We start from the raw sequence: 18,360 nt of genomic DNA, 5'->3' as shown, positions 1-18,360 counted from the left end.
TCAAAAGTGACTAGTGACTCTGAGGGCCTCAAATCAGACCTTTTAGGGTTGTCTCAGGTTGGGAACACAAAAATGGAGGCACCCAAAGTCAATAGTTACCTTTGAAAATCTTGGCTGGTCCATGACTGGTGTTCCTCCTATGCAGAATAAAAAACCATAGGATCACACTGAGTGCAAGGAATCCTGAACGGCAGCAGGCAGTGTGATGCTATAAAATATGGCCCCCAGTGTAGTCCTATAATCTACTTTACAAGGCACACACAAGTTAACCCCTTTAAACCCATTAGTCACACACACTTCCAGCAGTTTGCTTTGTGCTCAGAATTCCATGTATTGCTGTGGTGGTTACAAATGTTTTCTATCTGGGAACCACTCAGGGGTAATGATTCTTAGGAGCTGCCACAGGGTGGCTCACCCCTTAAAGGTTGTGGTGAGCCAGGCTTGATTATAGAAAGAGTCACACAGGAGAGAGAACAGGAGAGAGATTGCCCTATAAAGAGCAGCAGGAGGCTGCAGTGGGGGGAGTACAGAATAGCAAAGAGAAACTGCAGAGTGTGCGAAGACCACATGTGGAGAAGGCCCTGAGGCCAAGGGAGCTGTGACAGAAAGAAGCCCAGGCACCAGACAGCTTCTGTGGAGAAACCTGAATGGAGTCTGTGCTTAAAAGCAAGAGATGGAAGGCTAAGCTCGAGCTAGGAAGAACTGGGAGGACAAGCTGGGACAGAATAAGAGCTCTGCCTATGAGCGAAGACACCAGAGCTTAGTATGGATTCTCGTGTAGTGATGGGCTTTATTTTGGGACCCTGTGGTGGTGAAGAACTATTTCTGTTATTGAAGTGGCCCGAGGCATGGGTGATGTTATCCTAGAAAAGAATCATCCTAATATGAAGCCAGCCACAGGCAAAGGGTGGGACAGCTGTGTGAAAGTTGTGTGCGGTTCTAACAGGTCCTGCAAAAGGGATCAGTGTGCCTCTACAGTGCCCCAGAACGGAGTGCTTAGTGGATGTCCATCCTGCTACAGAAACCACTACAAAACAAAATTGTCCCATATTTTAATGTCCAGTTAAATAACTTATTACTGTTCTGAGTGCATTATTCATTTTCATATATAATTCAGTAAAACTCTCAAATTCTAATTCACCTGAAACTGCTAGAAAATCTCAGGAGTATCACAGAAGTCTTAGTACATGTCACAGAAGCATGGTGCCAAAGCATTCCCATTACAACTTTAATTCATTTTAAGTCAGATCCTGATACTCTTACTCACATGGAATAGTATTTTAAAAGTAAGTGATATCAAAGGCACCACTTGTGAAGGGGTGATGTTAAACCTGAGTTAAGGATATCAGATAAGTACCCTTGGGCATATGCTGAAGTAAAAGGAGGGTAATATTAAAACTAGAACCAAGAGTAAATGCCTAAATTTTTCAGTCCACATATTAGCTATAAAGAACTTACTTTTATATCCAAAGTGTGTTGTAGTTTGAAGCGCATGGCTTCTTGCTCCTGACACTGGATTATGCACTGACATTCTGCAAATTGCATAGATGCCTGCAAGAGAGAATATGAGGTTTAATTAACCTTTTCTTTGTTTTCTATTAAATGTTTTTAATCTTCTCTCTCTAATAAGAACAAGGGGCCCTACAAAGAGACCTTTCATTTGTATAGTGCCAGCAGAGCTTCCAAAAGGCAGCTGAATTGCCATATGACCCTAGTAGCAAGGATACCCACACAACAACCTTAGTGAAAGGAGATATTCCTATTGGAAAGAATCCTGAACACCTATGGGACTGGTAATCCAAGTGTATTAACTGGGCAAAGCCCTGTTCAAGGCTTTAAAATGGACGAGGGGGTGAAATCTGGAATCTATACTCTGTTAAATAATACAACTTGTTAAAGATTGTTTATAGTGGAAAATGTGATATATGCAGATATGATAATACGTATTCTGGTTCTTTAAATTTGTAGCAGGAAACTAAGCAACAGGAGCTGGGGAAGTTTCTGAGCTCGAGCGCTACTGTGAGGCAGAGAGGGACAGGGACACTTTAGGGAGGGTGTTTTCATAATTCTAATAAAGTTCCTTGTTCAGTGTTAGAAGAAACTGCGTTTCTTTCTGTCATTCCTTGCCATTGTCACATGACAAAAAGGCAGTTGTCATGGTGAATAGAGTGTTCATACACATAATTAGCTGCTTCTTGTTTGCACGGTAGTTTCTATTTCAACATTCAACTCAGAAATAATTTATGAGCAGCAGGTTGATCAATTACATTTAATGATGTCTACACAGTGGAGGCTCTTCAGGGTAGGTAAGATAGGCACTATCTGTCCTGTCTGATCATCCGTACCCACTGCTTTAAATGGGCTTTGATTGTACTTTTACAGTTAGTTTTCACCCACTCACTTTCAGATAGCACCAGCCTTCATTGTGCCTATGCCTTTGTTAGTTGGCTATATTATTACTGTATGTTCTGTTACACACAACAAAGCTGTGCTAACAACATTAATAGTGTCAAGTCAAGCACTCAAATTTAGGAAATGGCCAGAATTAAGCATGCCTGTGGTGCTGGCTCTGCATCTGATCTGTCTTCCCCACTCTCTCAGGCTAAGTCTCCATTCTTAGGATCTTCATCCCAGTCACCCCAATAGCCACCTTGTCTCAGTCTCCTTGCCCAACCAGTCTCTGTCCACCCCCACAGGCTCCTTTTTCTAATCTACTCCTCCGCACCCCACTAGGACTATTTCTCTTCCCCTCTGTATAGGCGTCAAGCACGTTCCTCTTGTATGCTGCCTGTATGCCTGGAGGGAGGAGGACTTTGTGGCACATGAAAGAGAGTCCACCTGCTCTCAGTTCCTGTGCCCAGTGCCCCCTGGTGGCCCATGCAGTCCTGAGATGGAGTTTTATGGGGATGGCACACACACAGTCTGGTTGGCACATAGGCGCTGTGAGGGGTTGAGCGTGGCCAGTGCAGATGGAATTTAGCTGCCAAATTCTAACAAGTCTATACTGAAGATATGCAAATGGAGATTTTTTTCAATGGTTTATAGGTTGGTGCAGCTTGGGTGTTTTTCACAGGAATAAGAAAAGGCACATCTGGGGCCCTAAGGCAACCCCCTGCTGAATTCCAAGTCCTTGCTCCACAGAATGGAGGTACTTGAGCTCCTCCATGAAATGGTTGTAAAAAAATTTAACATGGGAAAAGCACATTATTTTTCCACAATATCTTTTTCAGAAAGGGATGAACAGTTCTAACTGAAACTCTCCTGAAAACTACAGCCTGAGGCAGAACCCAGCATGGAAACTTTCATCCTGAATGGTTAAAGAATGGCAAAGTTGTAAAGGAACAGAAAAAAACATGTTATAATGGGAAGTGTTAGGCAATTCTAAGTATAAGTGTCACTACCAGCTCCACCTCTAACAACAGTTTGTTTTACATGACTGTTTAGGTCCTCACCTGGAGGCTGGAGTACTGTCTAGACCCAGGGGGCAGGATCTGCTGTGATAAGCTCAACCAGACAGCAACTGCAACAGCACAAGGAGCTTACAATCCTCCCTGAACTGGGAAGCCTGCAGCCTCCATAAATGGGCAATACTGGCCAGGGTGATCACCAGGAACATACTGATTCAGTGTCTCTCTAGCAGGGCTCCTATAGAGTCCCGACTACAGAAACATTCAGTGGAAGGTAGCAGTGCAAACCACACCAGCCCTTCCCTAGGGATTAATTCTTCCCTTGTAGGTGCAACTTGTATCTCCCGAGCCAGCTGGGGCTAAATTAAGGCTCCAGTTAAAGAAACCAGAAGTGTATTAATGTGAGGTCCAGGTCAAGGTTTTACCACATGTCATCTCTTAAGGCAACTTCTCTTCACAGGAAATAGTACAGAAAAGTTTAGGGAATGAAAAGTCTGACTGAATCAAGAGCTACCTTATCAAGAGCTGCCTCCATGTTAGCAATCTTTTCTTTCAAACGTCGATCTTGTGACCTTAGGATCTCCAGCTCTCCAGTCATCTTGTTGTTTTCTGTTGCAATACAACTCAGTTCTTGGCTTAGTTTATTTTTCTCTTCTTTCAGATAATGCTTCTCCTGCATTTGTAAAGATCAAGACCAAAGTGAATGAGATAACAGTTCAGTATTGCTAACAATATACACATCTGTTATCTATGAGCTTTATGAATTGAAGTCGTTTATATTCCTTTAAAATTGTTCAGTGAACCTTTCCAGACACTCAGCTATCATACTAAGCAGAAACAGGAGTTTTACAATAGGAAGGTGACCTTTTATAGCATTAGACTGTCACGTCACAGAGCCTTGAACCATTTCAAATCTGAAATTTGAAGCTTTGACAGTGTATGAGCATACTACTATGCTCCAAGCTTTGAAAAGCTCTTCCATTGCCCAATATCGAAGAAACAACTGCCATAATCCATGCAAGTGACTAGATCCAAAGCTAGCAGAGGACGATGAATTGCTGTAAACACATGTAGATGATAATCCAGTCAACTCTGCAGGTAACTAAACCACTTATCTGTCTGGGAATCTACTAGACAGACCTTCATCGGTAAGAAAGTGACAAGCAGTATCCACCAAAACGTGAAGTGCTCAGAATCTGAATTAAGACAAATTCTGCTAAACTGTCCTCCAAAGCAAGCATCCACCGTGGCACTATCGTATGAACAATAATGTTTACAGAAAATATGAAAATAAGTTATTGTAGCTGCCTGACAGTTGTTGTCAATCAGGATATGTTAGCTAATAAATGTAATAGTTGCCTGCTATTGAGCAGAATGAACCAAAATCACCTCTGGATGGATTTTTCAATTAGGAAATAGTATCTCAAATCCAGCAGCAAACAAAACTGAGAGGTAAAACTGAGGGTAAGCACTGAGGGCCAGATTCAGAAGGATGTGCAAGAAAGGGCGTTGAGTCTAAATGAGATTGTAAGTAATTAAGGGCCTGATTCTCATTTACACTAAGGTCATTTTCATCAGATCTGGCAGGAAATTATATTTACATCCCAGTTTAGGACTCCTTTACATCACTAGAGCAGTGTAAAGTGATTTAGTGTATATGAAAATTAGGCCCTAAGTCTGAAGGAATTTCAGTCTGGAGAGAGACTAATTGATGTAACATTCAACTGGAGGAAGCCAGATGAAGTTATAAGTTATGCTAACTAATACTCCCTTTGGTCTCTCTTGGACTAACCCTGAATTTGGCCCTGAATCTCTACTTGGAACTATTTATCTAAATATAGTTAAATACTTTTACTTGGAGCTCTTGTGACCTTAGTTGCATTTGTCATTGCCTCCTCCAAGAATTTAATCTTGCACTGCAATGCATCTATCTGTCCTCTCTTGGCTGTGATTTGCTTCTGCATTCCCATTGCAACTTTCATAGCTGTAAAAGACAAGGTTCCCAACTGATTAGTCCTTCATGAACAAAATGGATCAGGCATGATGCTTTCTGTGTTCTTATTTGGAAATCAATTGTCAATAATACACTAAAAACCATCCTGCAGTCCTTATGTGATCAAACTTCCCATTAGAGTCAATGGGAGTTTTGCCTAGGTGGTGACTGTGATATAAACAGAAGAACCTATACTGGAAAATTTAATATAGACCACCTCATACTCTGATGAAATTCAGCTCCAAATTTCCTGGCTTAATTTGATTCCTAGTAAACCATAAAACAACAAGGTGTCTGCATATGCCACTGTTTTTTATTCCTTTTATAAATTTTTTGAATTACCATTAATAACATCTACTGAAGGAATAAAGATATTTAAAAATTCCACTTGTTAAAAAGACAAACAAATATGATGTAAAAAAAAAAACCTTCCAAAGTTACCATGGCCGTCAGAACCTTCCATAGTCTTTAAAGTGGCTCTGGTTTGTTCCAGTTCAGCCTGGGCAGATTTCAACTGCATTCTGAGTTTGCTTGTGATACCTTCCATCTCTTCGCTTTTGTCTCGATAATTCCTCTTTAAATTTTCATATTCCTCTGTTCAATGTAAGCACATTGAATTGAACGAAAGTGTAAAGTGATTCATAAAATCATCCACCTGTTACTATTAAATTTATTTATGTGCTGATTAATCCCTTAAAAGGAATACAATATTTATGCAATTAGCAGAGAAAAAAATTGCTAACAAATTAAAACACGTTATATTCCATTGCATTGCTATGACGTCATCGAAAGGCTGTGTTTCACTGGAACAAAATGAGATGCATTTCCTAACTGTTCTCTAAGTCCATTCTACAACGTGACAATAAAGCTACCCTTCTTGATTGTGTGCTGCTCAGGGATCAGACTGCCCATTGCTACCTGGTGTGGCATAGCTACTTGTGAGATAAAATATTTGACCTGTGCCCACAACTCCAACCTGCTCTTTGTCCTGACCCTTCTGAAATTGCTTTGGCACAGCTCCAACTCAAATGCATTCCTCAAACAGCTCTGACCCCTTCAAATTCCCCCAGTCATCCTCCACAAATCTATGTTCGCTACACAACTCCCTCTCACTACCTGCACGGCTCTGGCTCCCACACAGTGTGGCCCTCCAGCTCTGGACCCTCCATTTCAGACCCCGCCACACCCTCACACACTTGAACTCTGTTATTATTACTTTTCACAAAATCTGAGGACAGACTTTCCAAGTAAAAGTATGTATATGGTTACCATCTACTAATCTTGCTGAGGTCAGAGTTAAGGTTGTGCACTGGAGCATGACTGTGGGGAGCTGGGCCTCTGTATTATGCTGAAAATGAACAGGGGAATCTGTGAATGCATGTGGCTGGTATAATGTCTGCATGATACAGCATGTGAATTGTGGTTGGTCTGGATGTTAATGCTGCCTTAACAGGTGATTTCCTTGAGTTCTGGTGACTGTGGTGAAAGGAAATGCACATGTACAACCTCCCCTTGCAGTTATGAGTTTTGGAGTAGGCTATTATTGGCAGTGATAGGGTTCAGACACTTTCTGCCAATATCACATACTGTATGTCCCTGGCATCTTGATCTCCTTTCAAGTATAGCATTTGCTAATGTCCTCTTTCTGATGAGTTAAGATACAAGATTTTCAATACATTTTGATAGTAAACAGTTAATAGGATGTGCCAGATCAGTTTATTTAAATTATGGAATATTGCAATATCTAGCTCCCCTGTATAATACCTGGGGAAGAAGGAGGGCTCGTGGTGATGTTTATATTCTGTATCTTACTAGGGTTTTTATTCTGGGCCCTATTAAAGGTCAGGCTTTGCTAAGTATTTTTGCACAAGGCACTGGGAGTTATGCCTCTAAATTACATCACCTTCATTCTATACTAGAAATCCAAACCATGAATTAGCTCTCTGAAGCAGCCTGACCATCAGTGTACTCTATCTGGGAACCTTTTCCTTGACTTTACTGGTACCCATATTTGGACTGAGCAGGCAGCTCTTCTATTTTTAACATCAGCCCGATTTAGCAGATATCTGATCTGAGGCTCCCTACCTGCGAGGCCAGCTAGCTCAGTGCGACTGGCTTTCAGCTCAGTCACGAGTTGGTCTCTTTCCCGTTTCATGTCCTTTACTGCACGGAGCCTCTCAGTGCAGGTATTTATCAGTTTAACTTTTTCCAGCTCCAGCTCACTCAATCTGGCCTCCGTTTCACGGATTCTGTCTTCTTTCTTGTCCATCGCAATCTACGTATGTAAATAAATAAATTATAATAAAGCTATTAACTAACAATTAAGACATATACGCATCGGAATTATTTGAAATCTGATTTTTATCATGGAATAACTTGGTGCAAAGATGAAAACTAGAATGGAGAAGACACAAAAATGGGGGGGATAAATATATAAACAGATGATTTCAGCATATATCACTGTCTCTGCTAACCCAATTGATTACTGTTTTTAACAAAATGTGCTCTGGTCTTCAGCACTATCAGAGTTCAGCTAGTGGCTAAATCAGTTGATAAAATCCCTAACTCACATATGTTTTGTGTTTTGATTCCTATAGTTCTCACAAGATTTTTAAAAAGACTGATTTGCATCTTTTCACCTGTGAATGAAGTGGGATTTGAAATGATTTCTTATCAAGTTGGTGGAAACTAGTTGAGCCTTTGGAAGGTGCTCAGTATACCATCTACGTGAGGTGACCATGAGAAGATGCAGGGTAAAGTGGCACTTGAAACCAGAAAGTCACATGCTCCAAAGGTTGTAGGGGCCATAGCCCAGCTGTGGCACCCCATACACACTACACAACAGCAAAAGTACAAGAAGGCAAGGATGGCTTCATACTAAGCCAGCACTGAGAGAAGACAGAGCTGATGAAGAGGTAGATCAGAATATTTTAGTGATAAGGTCCTTCGGCTTTGAAGGCTGCTGCAGATGAGGTGGGAGACTTCTGTGTATGAGTCTCTGAAGTGAGAGCCCTGCTAAGTAGAGGGCCAGATACATCACTTGCAAAGCCTCTAGTGGGTTCAGCCCAAGAGACTTAGAACCATGCTTGTAATAGAACCAGGGAGTCAGTTCTGGATCTGATGATGCACTGCAGAACTCCTTAGCCCTCACCCAAAACTCTGGATGCTGAACTGACATCAGACTAGAACCAATGGAGATCAAAGGAGAAGGCTCAAATGTTCCTCCAGTGCTGAACTGATCAGATTGTTTCTATATGAACCAACAAATCTGAGCCCCTTGGAACTGAGTAAGCTCCAAGAACCAACCTTTCCTTTTCTAAGGAGTCTTGTCAGCACCTGAATATGGTGAGCTTAGAATGCCTCTTCTTTAAAGAAGATGTCAGGTCTATAGGGCATACTCTAGATGAGGAATGTTTAGTCAGTCTCAATGAAGAGTGCCACAAAGGTTGAGAGTGCTTCTCCTTCTGTAACGAAACACCCATAATTACCACTCTCAGTAACAATATGATTTTTTCTGTTTTGTTGAAGGTGCAGCCTGACACCTTCAGATCTGACATCTCCAAGGCCTTCAAGATTGAGTGCTGAGTGGACAAAATTTTTTCCTAAACTTTTGTCTACCTCTCCTGCTCGCCTCTTGCCTTAGGTGGTGGGGGTGGTGAAGCATGTATGGTAAAGGCTGACTCACAGGTTGGTCCGTCATGCACTTCTCGTTGTCATCAACCTTTAAAGCCTAAACACTTCTCTGGATCTGCCTATGAAAGAACAAACTAGTTCTGGATCTAACACTACTGTTATAGTAACAATTAACATCAATTATAATGGCTAATTATTATACTAACATCCACTGTTATTCTAAAACTAATTCACTGTGTAATCGTGAACAATGAAGCAATGGTTCTAAGACCTCTATCATCAGTAGAAAAGAAGCTGAAAATGATAGGGTGGCCTTTTATAACCACAGGTCAAAATGTGTAGATCTGCAGATCAACTGCCTTGGAGTGGGGGACACAATGTCTGGAGCACTATTCTACAGTGCGAATCCACCATGGTAATTTTGTGATGAAGAACACTCTTTTGCCTCCTTCTTGTCCATGTTTGTTCTTTGGTAAAATGGTGGAGCAGATCAATTGGCCTACAGATTATAAAAATAAGAGGCTAAGCTATTCACACAGACACACATTTGGTTGTGCATAATTGGGTAATTGTACACATTGTTAAATTTGCAGTTGTGCATGCAATTATCCCTTTGGTCTATGCAAAAGTATGCTTTTACATGTGCAACTCAGATGCACATTTTTGAATACTGAGTCCAGTTTAGTTACTACTCTGACTCATGGACATAGAGTGAAATCCTGGCCCTGCAGGACTGCACATGATTTCACCCATAATCTGTTAACTTCAGACCTAGAAATATTTATCTTATTTTTCATACAAACTGATCAAAATAATAATGACAACACAATGATGATGTTCCCAGTCATGCTAAGTCTTCTAAATGTTTATAGATTTCTAGGCCCATTTTCTGATCTACTTGAAACACAGACAGTGTAACATATCGATATGTGGATTTTAAAACAGACTGAATGTACTGTCTTGCAGAGACGTAAACATGATGAAATGTACAGACCTTAAGCTCTTGTACTTCCAGTTTCCTGTCACTGATTTCTTTCACAAGCTGAGATTTCTCCACCTCCATTGCACCAGCAGTTCGTCCATGCTGTCCCACAATCTGGGTCATGTTATCAATTTGCTTTTGGAAGATCTCAATAACTCTTTCCTTTTCCATCACCTGCAGTTTCAGTGTCTCACACTCCGACTGCACATTCTGTAAGTAGTCCCCTTCATTCTTTAAGTGCTGGAGCTCCTGCAACTTACTATCTACCCGTGACCGGAGCTTCCTGACTTCCTCATTGGTAATTTCAATGGCTCTCTCCTTCTCTTGCAGGCAGGCTGTCAAGTCAGACACTGTTCTCTCAGACGCCTCCAGATTGATCTTCTTGGCTGTCAGATCTTCAACCACTTTACGGAGCATCTCTTTGGTTGATTCTAGCTGGGCAGTCAAGGAGGAGACTTTTTCAATGCTTTCATTCTTTTCCTTAATTGCAGCCATCTGAAGGGTAACAATAAAATGGTCAACTTTGACAACTGTATTTTCTATCTACCTTCCTACCTACAGGGTTTTCTAGCTACCTATCTATGGATTTTCTATTATTATAGTATCTGAGAGCTTCACTGGTAAATTAAGCTTGCATGACAAGGACCCTAGTGGATTTCATGATTCTTCTGCTTTTCCTCCTTCCTTGATAAAGGAAACACAGTGTGAAATATAGAAAAAAAATAAGTAGGACTGATGTGAAAAATAGAATAAACAAATTAACTGTCTCTAAACTATTTAGAGGAGACAGGTCTAAATCATTCAATATATTAAAGCCTGACCAATTGAACTTTACAGCAAATATATCCTGGAAAAGGTATGTGTGCATCAATAGTATATAACTAGTTTTATTGCTGTAGTCAGCAAAGTGCATAGACTTTTATGGGACAACCTCCAACAGGAAGCATCGTGACCCAAGAACCGCTAATAGTGCAGTACAGATGCAGAAGACAAGAATGGACCCAGAAATATCAGGAACTGAAGGTAGAAGTTCATGGGGTGGGTGGTTGCAGGAAGTAGTTGTAGGGAAAGTCTGGCTAGTTGGTGGCAAATAAAGGAATCAAGTTATAGACAAATTAATTTGACCTAAAGTGGAGAGTAGCAGCTTACAGGATTGGCACTGGGTTACGTATTTGGACTTGGAAGATTTTTTTGAGAGGATGCAGCAGTTTGAAGAAAGGAGTTGACCCTAGGGCTTGATGTTCAGAGTCTACTCGGTTGAAAGCAGCAGAACAGTCCTTTTGGACACAGGGCTCAACTCAGCCCAGTAATTAGGCTGTGGACATAAGAACAGCCATGTCCCGATGAAATACTGTATAGAGTGGATCAATTATGAAGGCCTTTAGTTCACTAGCTTTTCTTGCAGAAGCGATTGCCACCAGAAAGACCATCTTGAAAGAGAAGTGAACTAGAGAACAGGCCACAAGAGGTTCATAGGTGCTGCAATCAGTCCTGGGCACATTACATTACCTGTACATGCACAAACTACGATTTCTGGAGGCTTATAACTTGGCCAAAGCCAAACCAAGTTTCCCCAGACACTCGAAGTCACTTCTTCATGAAGTGTGTTAATGTGCCAAATTTCAAATTCTGGCTGTTTTGGTATAAAATCACCTTAGGCCAGAGATTAGGACTGAAAATTTCTGACTGGCAGGTGAAAGTTCCAGAAAGTTATGAGTGATCAAAACTAGGGCATTAGAATGAAAACCTCTGGCAGCTTACGTATAGATGCTGCTCATGTTCCAGCTAGGATAACAAAAACAGTGCTATTTTTATAATACATCAGGGGTCGGCAACCTTTCAGAAGTGGTGTGCCAAGTCTTCATTTATTCACTCTAATTTAAGGTTTCGCATGCCAGTAAAACATTTAAACATTTTTAGAAGGTCTCTTTCTATAAGTCTATCATATATAACTAAGCTATTGTTGTATGTAAAGTCAATAAGGTTTTTAAAAAGTTTAAGAAGCTTCATTTAAAATTAAATTAAAATGCAGAGCCTCCTGGACTGGTGGCCAGGACCTGGGCCATGTGAGTGCCACTGAAAATCAGCTTGCGTGCTGCCTTCAGCATCTGTGCCATAGGTTGCCTACCCCTGGTATATATCTAGGTGTATGGGAATGGGAAACTTCTCAATGGTAATAATACCACTCAGCAGTTCCTTCCTGACCTGACGTTCCATTTGTCCCTGACACTCGGTCTTCATTGTTTTCACTATGTTCTCCATGCGCTGCAATTCCATATTCTTGTTGTCCAGTTCTCTCCGTAGGTGGTCAATGGTGATGCTGTTGCCAGTGTCCCGATCCCAAAGCCGCTTGTTCTGCTCCTTTTCCAGACTCAGTTCCATCTCTTTTTTATGTAGATCAGCCTACAAGAAATTAAAGAAGCCATTGTCCTCTTTAAATCATAAAGCTATCCTGTCTTTTGTTTTCTTTAATATTAGAAACAATCAGTAATATAGTTAAATCATTATTACTATATCTTTACACTAATAAAAGCCAGAATTTCTTGTGAACAGCTAGTTTGATGCTTCTGAGGCACCATCATTCAACATAGCAATAGCTTTAAACTGATCCTCTTCTAAGTACTACTGCTATCAATATCTTATTTAACATTTCAAGACTTGAAGCCTTTGATGCCATTTCTATGCCAATGTACCCTAGCCAAAAAAATCAGCAAAATGCAAAAAAATGCATTGTATAAAAATTAAAAGTGAAAATACAAATACTACAGTACATGCCAAGGAAGGAAATCATCCACCTTTAACAATAGTGAGAACTGTAATTTCATGGCTTGATTGACTCTGTTTGCAGACAGCAATTTGTTGTATGTTTTATCAATCATTTTTAGCTCAGAAACAAATGTAAAGTTTCAAAAACTGATGCCACAATCCAAAATTATCAGGCAATTTGGAAGATGTTAATTAAAAAAGGGGTTAGCAGAATTCTTAGTAGAACGTGAAGAGGCTGACATTTTGGAAGTGGAGGCAGCACGCAGAACACTAAAAGCCAAAGAAAAGGGGAATGAAATGAGAGGCTCAGAGAGTGAAAGAATGAACATACAGAGTAAAGGCATTGAAACAAATTTAACTTTTCCTCCAGTGCCTTGAAGAATATTAGAAACTTGAGACTACCTTATTCATCTATTACAGTTACATTTAATCAGTGACCATAAACCTAGAATGCGTTACTCTTAACTGTATAGTGACTGTCCTGACTCCAGCCTTCTCTATGCTATAAAGAGTTCACAGGAAAAGATATACTTTACACATTCCTGATTAGATAAGAACATAAGAATGGCCATACTGGGTCAGACTAAAGGTCCATTTAGCCCAGTATCCTGTCTTCCAACAGTAGCCAATGCCAGGCGCCCCAGAGGGAATGAACAGAACAGATAATCATCAAATGATCCATCCCCTGTCTTCTATCCCCAGCCTCTGGCAAACAGGCTAGGGACACCATCACTGCCCATTCTGGCTAACAGCCATTGATGGACCTATCCTCCATGAATTTATCTAGTTCTTTTTTGAACCCTGTTATAGTCTTGGCCTTCACAGCATCCTCTGGCAAAGAGTTCCCCAGACTGACTGCGTGTTGTGTGAAAAAACACCTTTTATTTGTTTTCAACAGCATACAGAATGCAATCATGCAAAAGCCTTCTTCAGATTCCATGTGTCACCTATTGTACAAGTGACACTAGACAGAAAGTTGGTACACTAACCTCCCAAAACCTGATCATGAAATTACAGAACTCATACACAGAGCAAAAGATGAGTGTGATGATGAAGTATTACACTTAGCATTGGAAATAGGGTGTATGTATGAAACCAATGATCTGTGATGCACAATTTTGCTACTGTCTGTGCAAGCTGTACAGGTACAGTGTGTTTTTGTTTTGTTTTTTCCCATTTAAGATGTCTTCAGTCTATGACCAGGGACTATATAGAGCAATTAGGAAAGTCCTGGACCAAAAAAAATCTTACAAAGTAGATATGAAAGGAAAAAAGGTGGGATGCTAACTTAGCTTAGCTAAGTGGTCAGAGTTAAGGATGGGAATGGGCGATGGGATGGATCACTCAATGATCACCTGTTCTGCTCACTCCTTCTGAAGCACCTGGCATTGGCCACTGTCAGAAAACAGGATACCTGACCTTTGATCTGACCTAGTATGCTGGCTGTTCTTATATTTGGGAGCCTTAACAGTGATTTTCATAGTTTCAAATGTTTGCGTTTCTTTTAATGTTAACCTTAGCTCTGAATTTCCTGGGTTTCTAATGGAAATGAACTTGTGATGAGATATGTGCTCCATATAAGTAATGAAACAATTAACTGGAGTAGAGAGCCCAATTAGGGCACCTGGCTGCACCTGAAGGGTGGGCCAGGCCCAATGAAAGAAGAATCCCAGCTGGGTTGTTAGTATAAAGAGAGGAAGCCCAGCCTAGAGGATGGTTGTGGGGAGAAAGAGTCCTGCAGTGCCTCCCTTGGTAATAAGGGAGAGAGACTGGCGGGGTCAAGGAGAAAGCTCCCCGGGATCCTTTCCTGAATAGAGGATGCTGGTAAGAGTCTAGGAGAGACACGGAGCAAGTACTGAGGTGGAGTCAGCTCATTAAAAAGGCAGAATTGGGACTTCCAGAGCGAGCAAGCGAGAGAGAGAGCGAACCCTGATAGATGCTCAAGTGAGAAACAGAGAAGGGGAACCTGAGAGATTAAATGAGAGCCTGAGGAGGGCAGAAGTTTGTTTAAGTTTGTACTTCTAGTTTGGGATTTTATTGGGGGACCCAGAGAAGCGCCCTGAGAGTCCTGGTAACTAAAACAAAGATGAAACTAGAGAATCTGTAGGGAGAAGTCTGGAAAAAGGCCATGGAAGGAGGATGTCCAGGGAAGCAGCAGCAAAGAGTCTGATGGAACAGATGTTGGCTGCTGACTATAGGGGCCCAGTGTAAAAGAGGGGTTTGGGTTCCCCTGTCTTTCACTGTGGCACATAGTGTGAAACTCCTGGGCAGGGGTTATGGTTGAATCTCTGAATGAAGGCTGGTAGGGACTGTGGGGACCAGAGTTGAGGGCCAAAGTAAGGATTGGAACAATTATTTGCAAGACTTCTTGTTAACCTAGAAGGGGTGGGACTAAATGTGGCCTGACCAGGGGGCTGAGGTCATAAGAACAGGCAGACCACTTCCAGGCCAGAGCTGGTTTTGGCAGAAAATGAAGGAGAGTCTGCTATGCCACGCCCAGCTACCAGGGATATGCCTGCATTGAATGTGCTCTTATCAGATCTTTCTGAGGATTTCTGGGGCAGGAAGATTATATTTATAGTAAGTCTCAGTCTTAATTATAAAGAGGCTGCCAGCTTTCCATAATAGGCATTGTGCCCATACAACCGCAACAATAAAAACTAAAGCTATTAGAAGGTAAGATTTAATCCATGTATTCAACTGATTAAGAGACAAACTGATTACTAAAATGGAACTCCCCTATGAACTGTTCTTCAATGGTTTATTAATATCCCAAATTCCTACCAGCAGCTGCTGAAGCTGATCATCCAGATTTCCAGATTCTTGACTGTATTGATCCCGTTCAGTTTGTGCCTCTGCCATCTCAGAATGAGCCAGGTGCAGTTGCTTTTCCAAATCTTCTATCTAAAGTATGCATGCAAATAAAAAGAATGTAACAGCTGGGGATAATTATTTTATGGGACAGTTCTACTCTGAAAAGTGACTGTCCAAAAGGTGCTGCTGTACTCAGCAGATCTGTTCCCTGTGTGTATTCAGAGATGTATCTCCTTGCTTAGTGATTAAAATGAGTTTTTACTATTATTGTTAGTCCTGGAGAGCCAACACAGTTAGGGGAGAGTGAGCTGGATTCTATTCCCACTCAAACCTCATCAAGAGAATTGTTAACTACAGTCTAAATGCGGAATCTTTATGTTGGTAATGTCTGAGCTAGGAAAAAACCCAGTTTGACTTGCAGATTCTAAGTTGATATTGCATGGTTGGCAGTCAGATAAATCAACATTTTTACTTGAAAATTGAGCATATTTGATAAGGAGTCACTGTGTGATAATAAACATAGTACCATCTACAATGCTATTGAAACACTTCTCAAAGAACTACACTTTAAAATCTAAAATCTTTCTTGGCTCGACTAAGATCTTGAAATTACCTTTTTGCCTTCTTTAAAAAACAATCAACCAACCTTTCATTGGCATAGGACAGAAGCAGTAAACTGTTCTCTCTATAATGCAATTATAAGTACAGGGGAATAGCACATGTTCTGATTATTAATACAGTTGCATAACCAGTTTATTCAGGAATGACCTCAAAACTCCTGCCTTCCAGACTAGTGGAGAGGGGGACCATCATGCCAATGATGCTGTCATTATCCAACAGGAGAGTACAGGACAGCTCCATAAGGACCTCCTCAACGAGTCTTATCCCAAAGCCTGGTAGAGGCAGGATTTGCCCTCCTTGTTACTGAGCTGCAATTCTGATTCTAAGACCTACAATGCTCTCTGGATAGAGAGAAGGTCAGGACTGGCTGTGGGGTCCCTGGTAACTCTTCTGCTTGCTAGAAGTGTAACATTAAAGGACCACTCCCAGGGCCTTTTCTGTCTGCAGTTGCCCTTAGAGCCATTCCTATAGTCCCCGTATGGTGGGGCTCCATGGGAAAGGACATATTACTTATTGTACATAGTATCTGGGAGGGTCGGGGAGAATGATGGTCCATACAATCTTACCCACTCCCTGAGCTGACCCCTTCCCTCCTCTCGTGAGAGCCCAACCCAGTGGAGAGCCCTCTGTAGGCTCCAGAGGTGTGGGAAGGTATTACCAAGGGGGCTGGCCCCCTCACTTCCATCTCGGACAGATCTGCTAATGGAGAAAGCCCTTCATGCATGGATCTCCTGAGGACAATCTGAGCCAGGATTTGGCAGCGTATGGAGAGTCTCTTGCCAAACACAGCGTGGGAATGATGTCCAGATGAAGCAGTACAAAAATAATAGCTTACCCTATACTACCCAATTTCCTCTAAAAATGGTTGTATGTCTGGTCATATTCACTTTGTTCTTAAAGATGATGTAAAATCCTTCAGATATGCCATGGCCTGAGTGTAAGGTTCTGCGTGTCTGTAGCAATAGCTGATGAAGCTAATAATATCTACAACACTGCAGGGAGCTGCATTCCTTCATCATAGATACATTATCAAATCTATGGGCAAACAAACAGGTTATCTCCACCTGGAGGTGGTAAACTTTCTCTTATGCAGCAATCCCCAAACTCTTGAGGGTCGTGCACCCCCTAACTCCTGTCCATACACCCCACCGGAATGATGCTGCATCTCGGGGGAAGGGGAGGGACGCAGATGGGGGTAAAGGGGCCAAGGCTAGGGCTGCAGTTGGGGGTGGGGCTGGGAGCAGGGCTGCTCCCAGGGGCCAAGGCTAGGGGTGGAGCCAGAGCTGGGCTGCAATCGGAGCCAGCAGCCGGGCCCGCAACCGGCTCTGGCTCCGTTCCCAGCTCTGCCCCCAGGAACAGAGCCAGGAATGGAGCCACGACAAGCAGCCAAGGCTAGAGGCTGGTACGGAGCCAGGACTGGATCCGTGCCAAGACTGTGGAGAGGGCCAGGTGCAGGTATCTGAAAATGATGTTTGCTGTAGTTAGTAACATTTGGAGAAGTATTGCACATAAAATTCTGGCTTTCTGTTTTTGTTAAGAATTTCAAAAGGGAAAAATGCCCAAAGATTGTGTTCTGCAGTCAGAGATATAGGGATGGCATCTTCCAGACAAACACCTGCCAGGGATGGTCTAGAACTGAAGTTGTGTTGGTCCCAGGCTGTTAGAGAGACAAGGTGGATGAGGTAATATCTCTTATTGGACCAAATTCTGTTGGTTCGGGAGACAAGCTTTGGAGCTTACACAGAGCTCTTTTTCAGGTCTGGGAAATGTACTCAGTGTCACAGCTAAATGCAAGGTGGAACAGATTGTTTAGCATGTCAGTAACACATATTTCAAGGGACCATTCAAGTGGAAATGGCCCCAAAACACCTCTCCAGTCGTCGGAGGGTAGGTGGGAAATATGATTGCACACCCCTAGTTTTGCTTAACGCCTAACATTGGAACCCACATGGGGTATCATAAAACAATTACAACCTATATTTGATGGGGACCACATCCTGACAGAAATCTTTCCTAAATCCCTTTTTCTGGCCTTCAAACAACTCCTCAGCCTCTCTAAGCTCATCATCAGAAGCAAACTCCCCACAGACCAGGACTCACAAACTCAAAGTGGCACCAGACCCTGCCAGAACAACAGAGGCAAA

The 18,360-nt window shown here is 41.9% G+C and overlaps 1 protein-coding gene and 1 long non-coding RNA gene across 2 annotated transcripts in view; one reads left to right on the top strand and one right to left on the bottom strand.

Annotated features, from left to right (window-relative positions):
- The window catches only part of CCDC158 (coiled-coil domain containing 158), a 65,250-nt gene that overhangs the window by 21,034 nt on the left and 25,856 nt on the right, over positions 1-18,360 (bottom strand). The window contains exons 10-17 of the mRNA XM_030565492.1: positions 15,566-15,685; positions 12,221-12,418; positions 10,028-10,510; positions 7,486-7,675; positions 5,842-5,994; positions 5,279-5,391; positions 3,922-4,080; positions 1,459-1,551 (exon numbers count right to left, since the gene is read on the bottom strand). Coding sequence (XP_030421352.1) covers positions 1,459-1,551; positions 3,922-4,080; positions 5,279-5,391; positions 5,842-5,994; positions 7,486-7,675; positions 10,028-10,510; positions 12,221-12,418; positions 15,566-15,685 — 1,509 coding nt within the window. The remainder of the gene's footprint in view (positions 1-1,458; positions 1,552-3,921; positions 4,081-5,278; positions 5,392-5,841; positions 5,995-7,485; positions 7,676-10,027; positions 10,511-12,220; positions 12,419-15,565; positions 15,686-18,360) is intronic.
- Positions 7,593-10,116, top strand: LOC115652881. Its single transcript, XR_004000764.1, has 3 exons — positions 7,593-7,679; positions 8,929-9,087; positions 10,000-10,116. It is a non-coding gene; the product is annotated as an uncharacterized LOC115652881 (long non-coding RNA).

Source organism: Gopherus evgoodei, chromosome 5 (assembly GCF_007399415.2).
Source record: "Gopherus evgoodei ecotype Sinaloan lineage chromosome 5, rGopEvg1_v1.p, whole genome shotgun sequence".
Taxonomy (NCBI): domain Eukaryota; kingdom Metazoa; phylum Chordata; order Testudines; family Testudinidae; genus Gopherus; species Gopherus evgoodei.
The sequence above is the reverse complement of the archived record's forward strand: the minus strand, read 5'-3'. Positions and strand labels throughout refer to the sequence as shown.